This window comes from Erithacus rubecula (genome assembly GCF_903797595.1).
Source record: "Erithacus rubecula genome assembly, chromosome: 15".
Taxonomy (NCBI): Eukaryota; Metazoa; Chordata; class Aves; order Passeriformes; family Muscicapidae; genus Erithacus; species Erithacus rubecula.
In genome coordinates, this window is record NC_136667.1 from 17,280,709 (window position 1) to 17,290,367 (window position 9,659).

The following is a 9,659-nucleotide window of genomic DNA, read 5'->3' on the forward strand; positions in this document are numbered from 1 at the left end:
TTTCTGATCTGAAGACTGGTGGGAGGGACTCATAAATCAGCTTTTATATTTATTTCCTTTTTTTTAACCCTTTTCAAGCAAGCCAGTCTGGCCTTTTCTAAGTGGTTCATGTTGAAGATGATGACAGGGATTGCACTGCACTTCTGGTTGGAGTTAGGGAATCTTTGGGGGAAGGTTTAAAGTCCTGGGAGTGCAGTGAGGCTCCAGCTGCAGCTTGTGCTTTGTTCACTGATGGCTCCATTCCTAAGACCCCTGGAGCACAAAACTAATGGGAGTTTTTGGGATGAAATTGGGGGGTTTTGGCACAGATGAACACCCCACTCCTTCCATGGCATCCTGTTCCTTTCCATCCTCCCCACCTGGGGGGTTTTCCCTGTGCCAGCACAAACCTCCCCTCCCCAGGCTGCCAAGGCTGCAGGAGACTCAATTTCCTCTCAGAAATAAGAGAATTCCTCTTTGGAATAAGAGCACTTGTGGAGGGTCACAGCAGCCAAATAAATCCCTTTGCATGCCCCATTTAAGGCCACATCCTGGTGCTCCAGTTGTGTTTTGAAGCACTTGTCCCTCCTTGGAAAGCTCTCAGCCCTCTGCCTTCAGTGGAGCCTCCAAAAAGGAAAGGCCTGAGCCATGATAAAAGCACGAGGCTCCAAGCTGGCAGAGCTCTCTGGAATATATATATATATGTATTTTTTTAATACAGAGATATCAGAGCGTGTTCATGGATGAAAAGACATCATATTTAAATTTCAAGGGTCATACAGTCCGTTGAGCCAGGAGTCAGATAAAAGTACATTCATGACTTTATTCTGCCATAAAAGAAGCACAACGAGGTAAAACTAAAAAAATCCTTAGGTTAAAAAAAATCCTGACATGACTAAAAAGGCATTTTTAGTGATTAGGGAAGAATGGCAAACCCCACAATAATTCTAACAATAATTGCTTTAAACTCTGTGTTATCTTGTGCCTTCCCTTGGCGTGGACAGTGACAAAAAGACCTCTGGGTTTTTAGAATCAGCCATCACTTCTGACTCTGGAGCAGAAAAGCAGCTCAGGTGTGTGCAAGCTCAGAGCCTGCGGGAGGGGTGGGGTGCTTTGTTTCTTTAAGAATCTTATTTTCCAGTTAATTTTTTCACTGTTAACGAGAACATTTTTATTAGGCTTGTTGTGTTTTTTTAATAACATTTGTGAGGTTTGAGAGGCAGTTTCCAGGTAACCATATGGATATGAGGAAGGAAGAGAGGATGGGTTGGTTGTTTTAAATGTGCTCTTGTACCTCTTCCAGCTGGCTGCAGTGTGTTTACCTCTGCCTTCCACACACACCACCATGCTCCAGGATCCAGGAGGGCAGGATTGCTGGGAATGGCTTGGGGAAAGTCACCACCAAGCCCTGGGGAGGAGGGGAGAGGGGTTGGAGAGCCTGAGAGCTGCAGAGGGTGGTGGTGACCTGACAGAGCAGGCAGAGCTGCTGTCACTCTGTGCCTAGAGTGGGTCACACTCCAGGAACAGGAGGCCTTAGATGTGGTTTGAGCTATGGCTTTCCATGGCCTTTTTGGATGTCAGATTGCTTTGGAAGGAGGCAAGGAGGAGGGGATAAAAAGGATTTATTACTTTGGAGAATCCGTGGGGCAAAAGACAAAAATGGCAAAGGTGCAACAGCTTAAATATGGGTGAGGTTCAAGGGGAAGGTAATTAGCAAATTGGATAAATTGTGAGAGGGGTGAAGGGTAGGGTTCACAAAGGCATTGTCCAATGAGGGAGGTAGGGGGGAAAACTGTGTCACATGGACTAATGAGAGATCGAGTTTTAGGGGATTTCCAAAGGGGAATTCCAAGCAGGGGGCTGGCACACAGCAGGATTGACAAGGACAGATTGAGAAGACGGGTGGGAGGGTATAATTTTGGACTAAGCCATGAACTGGGGCAGTGACAGAACACACCCTTAACAAGACAGCCAGCAGCAGAGCATCCCTGGCTGAGCCCTGTCTCTCTCGTCCCGCAGAGTCGCGCTCGCCGGACGAGGAGCGGCCGTGCGGCGCCGCCGAGGCTCCCCGGGACGGCCCCGCCGCCCAGCGCGGCCCCGCGGGCCGGCGGCCCTGCCTGCTGAGCCCCCCGTCCCCGCTGCGCCTCACCGATGTCCCCGAGCCCTCGGACGAGCCCTCGGCGCACGCCATCTCCCTGACGTCCTGCGTCACCAAGGGCATGAGCTCCTGGTCGCTGCCGGGCGACGGCGACAAGGCGCCCTTCAGCATGATGGAGCCGGGCGGGATGTCGGCGCTGACCGGGGACTGCCTGATGCAGCCCAGCCGGACCTGCCTGGGCTGCTTCATCGAGCCCAAGGACGGCATCGACGCGGAGCCGGGAATAAGCTTGAAAGTGGGGGATATAAATAGGGATTATGACACCTGTTCGGTCTCTGATATAGGGATTCACTGCATGAGCACAGGAGAAACCATGAGATATGGGGATCAACTGCTTTCAGACCAGCTTTTAAGCTTCCCTATGCATAAATCGAGGGCGGCGGACAAAAGAGATGCAGAAAAATCTGACAGTGATTCAGAGGACCCCACTCAGAAAAATTATTACGAGGGATTACTATTAGACAAATGCAATGGTGAGGAACCTTTACTAACAAATCCCAACCAGGAATGGGGCTATTTTGAATCTTTCATTAGTGAAAGTAAAATTGAGCTGCTTGACCTCTGCTCCAAAAATGAGCTTTCTGTAAATCTGTTTTCTGAGGAAGACGTGGACAATTACATGTTCGACGATGACGACTCCACCTTGGGAAGTGATGTCTGCTCCCTAAAGATCAGATACGAATCTTTCCAGGACAATGTGCGGGAGAAGACCACCACCCTACAAGAGGACGCCCAGTTCAACTTCTTCCCCAGCGTGTTCAGCAACTGCACCAAAAGGGACAGCAGGAGCACCCTGAAAAGGGGGCCCAGCGGTGCCACCGACCCCTCTCAGTTCAAATCTGAGGAAGGCATCATCTGGGGGGAGGAGGAGGAGGACGGCGAGGAAGAGGACGGCGAGGAGGAGGAGAAAGCTGCCTTAAATAAATCTTGCAACAACACAGAGATGGTGCAGTACGTAAGCTCCAAGAGGAGCCACTTCTTGGACTCGGTGAATTCCACGGAGGACTCCGGGGAGTTCAGTGATGACAGCACTTGCACGGAGTCCTCCTACGACGTGCTGCGGGATATCAAGGACTGCGGCCGGTACCTGGCCCGGGACCACTCCGGCTCCTTCATCCAGCAGAACTACGGGCTGCGGGCCAAGAGGAAAGTGCGATACAGCGACGACTACCTGTACGATGTGGACTCCATCGAGAACGAGAAGATCCTGGACAAGAAGGAGTGGCTCCCGGACGGGCCCAAGGAGGAGGACGACGATGAGTGGTGCCCCAAGAAACGGCGAAAAGTCTCTCGCAAGGAGCCCCCCGTGATCATCAAGTACATCATCATTAACAGGTTTAAAGGGGAGAAGCATATGCTGGTGAAGCTCAGCAAAGTGGATGCCAACGAGACAACTGTTACTCTGAACGAGGAGCTGCTCAGCAAATACAAGAAGCTGGCCCCACTGAAGGGCTTCTGGCAGGAGAGGCAGCAGAGCCGGCTGGATTTGCTCAGATCATCCCTCTACCACAAGCAGAATTTCTATCTTAACGGCTCAGATGCTTCGTTCCTCCCTCACCCACGGAAGCGAAAATGCAAGCTAGCAAACAGGCACCGGATTCAAAGAATTAAAGCCATCGAGCAATCAGTGAACAAGCTGGGCTCTTGCTCCTCTGATCACAAGCAGCCTTGCAGCAGTAAGGAGGACGTGGGCCTGAAAGGGCTGCCGGCGTTAGCCATCGCCGCCCCCGGCTGTGCCAATGGATTACACGTCCACGACATCGCGGGCATCGCCGTGAAATGCAAAGCGCAGGAGCGGGAGCACAAGGGGACGGAGCGGAAAGTGCTCCGCAGAATCAAGTTCAAAAGTGAAGCCAGGTTGAAGTGCAAGAAGATCAAAGCTGCCACCAGTACGGCAGAGGACTCCCCAGCACTGGAAAACCAGGACTCTGCAGCGCGTCTGAAGGACGAAAACAGTCCCTGTGCTTCAGACAGCTCCCATCTCCCAGAGTGCCACGAGGATAAGGTTGCTAAAAATTCTCCTTTCCTACCATCCACCTCCTCTTCAGACAAGCCTCTGCCATCTGCTAATATCACCACCAATGTACCCCTGATCCCCGGAGGGTATCTGCAGACGTTGTTAGATGCTTCGGATCTGTCGAGCAACACCGGGATCCCGTACTTTGCCCAGCATCCCTCGGAGCAGCAGCAGCAGCAGCAGCAGCAGCAGCAGCAGCACCCTCCTCTCCCCAGCATCGTCCCGCCCGAAAAGCCCTTCCCGTCCCTGCAGCCGGCGCAGAGCTGCGTGCTCTCCCCACCCTCCGAGTCGGAGCTACAGCAGTCGCCCGGCCACTTGGACCTGGAGCAGGGCGGCTTCGGCAGCATGTGGCCGGCCAGCAAGGGCAGCGAGCGCCAGGACTTCCCCGGGGACGGGCCGGAGGCGGCCGCGATGCCCAGCGAGTTCGGCCCGGGCACGGACGGCCTCCCCGCCTCTGGATACGCTCAAGTCAATCTGAATAGTGGCAAATTGCTATACCAAAAAAATTACATGCCGGATAGCCAACAAGTGCAGTCTGATGATTCTTATCAGTCATGTCATTTCAATAATGGAGAGGGGCGCTTTCATTTCCAACGAGGTACACTCAGTACGGATGATGGCAGGCTCATTAGTTTTGATTCAGTGGGTTCATTGTCAGTTAGTTCTAGCAATTACAGTTCTTTAAGTTTAAAGTCATGTGAAAAGGACGGCGAGGATGATATTAATGATGATTTCTTGGCCCACTGCAGTCCCAAGCTAGTGATCCAGCAGAGCATAGATGAAATCACCCCTTTGAAGGAGTCCACGGACCTTTTAGACATTTCCAACTTCACGCCTGATAGGTTCCGCCAGTCGTCGCTTTCGGAGATGTCCCCTCCGGACACTCCCAACCTATCCCCACAGATAGCTGGCTCCGATGCCAAGCCTGTGGGCACCCTGAAGGGCTTTCAGGAGAGCCCCCAGGCCTCCCTCAACAGCTCCGAGAAGGTCAAGTGGAACTGTGGGGTCCTGCAGACCGAGGATCAGGCAGATAATGGGTTTGCTTTAAATAATCACCAGTTCCAGTTCCATATGTTCAACGATGAAGATTCTGTCAGCCTTCTCGAAAAGAGTCCATGCTTGTCAACATTTAATGAGCCATCTGGTCAAATTAGCACCAATAGCAAAGTGTCAAAATCGAAGAGGAAAAGTTCATCCAGCAAGAATGTGGGTACAAACCAAAGCTCTTCCCAGAAAGCCACCCGGAAAAAATCACCCAAAACCAACAAAGGAACCGATAAGCCGCAAGGGAAAAACTCCAGGCAGGCACCCAAATCCACCAGGAAAGGGAAAAATGCAGCAGGGGTCAACGGCGAGAAGGCTCCGGCCGTCAGCGGCAGGGCGGTCACTCAGCTGGGCACGGTGGCCGCGGCCACCAAGGGCGTGGCCGAGGGCTCTCAGCACTGCGGGCCGGCAGGGGTGAAGCTGGGCAAGCACAACGGGCTCTCTGGAGAGTGGGCACTGGGAAAAGAGGGGGGCACGGGCTGGTCAGAAACCAGCCTGGGCAACGCCAGCAGCCTCCTGGACGACGACCAGAGGGAGTTCGAGGAACCCTCCAACATCCTGTCCAACATCGCCTCGGGCATGGCCGACGTGCAGCGGTTCATGATGGCCTCCATCGAGCCCTTGTGGGGCCCCGTCGGCCACAACAGTGTCCCTGACATATTCCGGTCACCGGAGTCCAACAGCCTGAAACTGAAAACTCTTAAAATCTTGGCAGGGACATCCCAAGAGTTGAAGAAGAAGGCGAACGGTGGCTCGCCAGGGGCAGCAAAGAACCACAAGTCGAACAACAAGGGCTCGAGCAAAAACAGCAAAGCCGTGACCTGCGAGCCCGGGCGCCCCAACTGCTCCACCGGCTTCACCACGGACATTCACGCTCCCTTTTTTGATAAAAACTATAGTAACCTGAGCACTTTAGGCAATAATGGACCTACCCATAAAAAACTCTACCGTCATAAATCCAGTTCGAAATCGCTGAGGGATGAGAACTGTAAAATCAAGCGGACGGACCGCGAACAGCCCCACAAGGACCCGCCCGTGACAGCTGCTTTTGAGAAACTGAGGTAATGCTGCACCAAACTGGCTGGAATGCCCCTAACCTCCCTCCCACCTGCTAGGCCTGCTGTTCCTCAGTTTTTCCTTCCTGAAAGCAAAAGTTTGCATGAAAAAAAAAAAAAAAAATGACATTCCCTTTTACAATTTTGGTTGGTTTCGGTTTTGGGGTTGGTTTCTTTTTTCTTTTTTTTTATTTTTTTGGTTGGTTGGTTTTTTTAATTATTATTTTAAAATGCATGAAAATACTTATGACTTGCAAGCTACCTAAAAGAATGACCAATTTTCTGGCTTGGCTGGGGTTAAAAAAACTAACAAGGCTACTCTTTTCTGCTGTTTGGCTTCTTCAGTTTTTAATTACTTATTTATTGGGGGAAAAACAAAAACAAAAAACAACAAAAAAAAAAACAAACCATGATTACACGCTCTTTTTAATGATTTTGACAAGGAAAGACTTTTTTTTTTTTTTCTGGAACGTTTTGTAAAAAATAAACCACAAAAAAAAAAAAAAAAAAAAAAAAAGAGGTTCTGCATCCAAAAGCCAAGATTTCAAAACTTAAAGGCTCTTTACTTTGCAAATGAGAACTCGTTCCTAACTGAGCTTCACGTGGCAATTTTTGAGTGCTTTCTGGCCCCCTCTGCTGTTGTGTCTCCTAACCTGCATCATCTAAAGCTGCATCTTCTCTTCCCGCCCGCCTTTAGCGCGTTCGCTCCGTCGTGGTGACTCCAGACGAGCTAACTAAGATGGCATCAAATGTTTGATTTTTTCCTGCAGGGAATCAGACTCCATTCTTCTTAAAGCAGAAACAGCATTTTTGGGTTTTCCTGTATTTGAAGAAGAGACTCCCTTTTCTAGAAAGACGGTTGATGTTTGGTTCTTTTCTTACCAATTTTTATTATTTTTTTCCCGGTTGTTTTTTTCTTTTTTTTCCCCCCCACCCATCGTTTCCTTTTCGAAATCTGCCTTGTGGTCTGTTGAAATGTAAGTGCTGAAATGAAGAGTTTGAAATTGTGGGAATTTTATTCTTTGAAAGCAAACCTAATCTGGTATTCTCTGTGAAAGACTGTTTTAAAAGTCATACTGTTGTACAGTAGTTTATGCACTATTACCCACAACAACAAAAAAATGTGCCAAACTATGAACAAGTGACTGTATTGTATATATTTTTACTTCTCTATCAACATTGGGTTGTGAGTGTTTTCTGCAGCTATGCCTTTTGGTTTTACTAGAAACATTCCAGTTGTTAAGTACTAACCACCCCCCCTCGAAAGCACCTGTAACTCATGATGAAAAATGATATTGTTCACTGATACAACTTACCAAAAGTTTTATGGACATGACTAAAAGTGTGCCAAATTTACTTACCTCATTTCATGGATTCACCCTGTGGTTTAAAGCTCATAAAGGGAAAAAAAAAACAACAAAAAAAGGAAAAAAAAAAAAGAGCAAAAGGAAAAATAAAAGGGGGAAAAAAACAAAAAGAAAAAAAGGAACTTTGAAACCGATGCTGGGAAATGGTAACGTCCTCACCACGAGCAGAAAAACTTAATGGTGAAATGTTGAGTTTCATTATAGGAGAGAGTTGCAATGGTGGAGGAGTTCAGAAAACCACTGACGGTAAGTTTGCCAGGAACTCAAGTGTCTGCATCTAAAGACTACAGAACAGCTGCTTTTCAAGTGTCTGTTTTCTTAAAGCAAAACCTGTAGCTGAAGATCATTTGAAATGCAAAGTTACATTGCTAATTCTTTGTATCTCAGTTTTATATATTTTATAAGAACCTGGGATAAATTCTGAAATAGGTATAAAAACAGAACTAATACATTTCATACATTGAGTGCTATTCACTTTTCCTTTCAATAGTTTCTTAAACATTTTCGATGCAGAGCCTGTCAGAAGCGCTCTCCCATCATAGCTTTGGTGTTTCCTCCATGTCTAACCTTGCAATGCCAATATAGTTTGAACTTTCAAAAGCAGAGTCATTCATTTAAAATACAACTCTGAACCTTTTCTTTGATTCAGTCCATGAAACAAATACAACCAACGGAGCTATTTGTGATCTCACCGATCAGGGCCGGATCATGACTGGACTTTTTATTAAGACAGAGTTAAGTATTGAATGCTAACTGTATTCTCAAAAGGCCTTATTTGTAACCCTCCTCACCACACCCTCACCCTCCACCAGAATAACAAACCCAACAAAGATCTATTTTCCTTGTGCAACTGAGAGCCTGTGCGTTTTGCTGCTGATTTCTCGTGACAAACCTTGATATGCAAGAGCCCTGGGAGCAACTGGGAGCAGAGGGAGGTGAGGCTTGGACTCCTTATGCAATAGCAGGCAGTGAGGAAGAGGAGCCTGGCTAGCAGGGGACAGATCACATTGCTGATATGGCCACAGGCGTAGACGTGGTGTCACACAGAGGGCAGGGCCGGGCTCAGGTTTCCTCCCCAAGTCAGTTTTTTTTCCACCCACGCGCCAGGCAACACAGCAGAATTGGTTTAATTTAGCAGAAAAGCAGAGTGATCACTTAAAATCAGAGAGGAGATGCAGAGTTAGTTTAAAATCATGTTTTCAGCTCTTACAGATCTTGGGGTGCAGCTTAGCTCGGCTCTGTGATCCCAGACAGAACAGCTCAGTAGTTGCAGTGTGTTTTATTTAACAGCTGAAAGGACAAACTCTGAAAAAAAAAAAGAAATTATAAAAACATCCTCTAAGTCCATTTTTTCACAGAATGAATGCTGGCATTGCCCAGAGTGAGTTGCTCTGGATGAGAGTGGTCCCTGGTGCTCCTGGCAGCGTCCCACCCCAGCTCTGGCTGCAGGAGGGAGATCCAGGAGATGCTCAGGATTTACACTGGAGGCAAGAGCTGTGCTATGGCTCCATCCCTGGGCTCTGGGCTGGCCTGCAGCCACCACAGCAGCTCTCTTTTCTATTCATAGGCTCATCAGCTACCACCAGCTCCAACCACTGCTGTGGTGTTTGCACATCCCAGGTTTCAGCATTCCCCCCACGTGCTGCAGGAGATGGGGCTGGCAGCTCCCTTCCCTTGGATGTTCTGGCTGCTGCTCCTACAGGGACAGGTCAGGCCCAGGGCTGGGATGTGGCACAGACCTTCCTTCTGACCCAGAACCATCATTTGAAAGCACATCTCACCTGGCCTGCACTGTGCTGCTTATGCTTCATGTTATGAATATGGGACTCATAAGACAACCCTTTGTACTGGGTGGGATAGCAATACTTTCTGCATTTGAGGAATGTGCAATAGGGCATGAAGATCAGGCATAGAACATATTGACTGTTTTCTCCATGAATACCCAGGTGGGTGTTTCAGAACAGTGTTAATCACACATTCCAGCTGCCTTGTTGCTCTCCTTCAGTCCTTCTGCCATTCCAGTTGCTGACAGCTTTGGT

The 9,659-nt window shown here is 48.8% G+C and overlaps 1 protein-coding gene across 1 annotated transcript in view; it reads left to right on the forward strand.

Moving 5' to 3' along the window:
• Nucleotides 1-7,430, forward strand: part of NEXMIF (neurite extension and migration factor) — a 149,073-nt gene extending 141,643 nt beyond the window's left edge. Inside the window, 3 exon segments of the mRNA XM_079318946.1 lie at nucleotides 1,999-6,259; nucleotides 7,024-7,138; nucleotides 7,141-7,430. Coding sequence (XP_079175072.1) covers nucleotides 1,999-6,259; nucleotides 7,024-7,138; nucleotides 7,141-7,227 — 4,463 coding nt within the window. The 3' untranslated portion in view covers nucleotides 7,228-7,430.
• The last annotated feature ends 2,229 nt before the right edge of the window (nucleotides 7,431-9,659 follow it).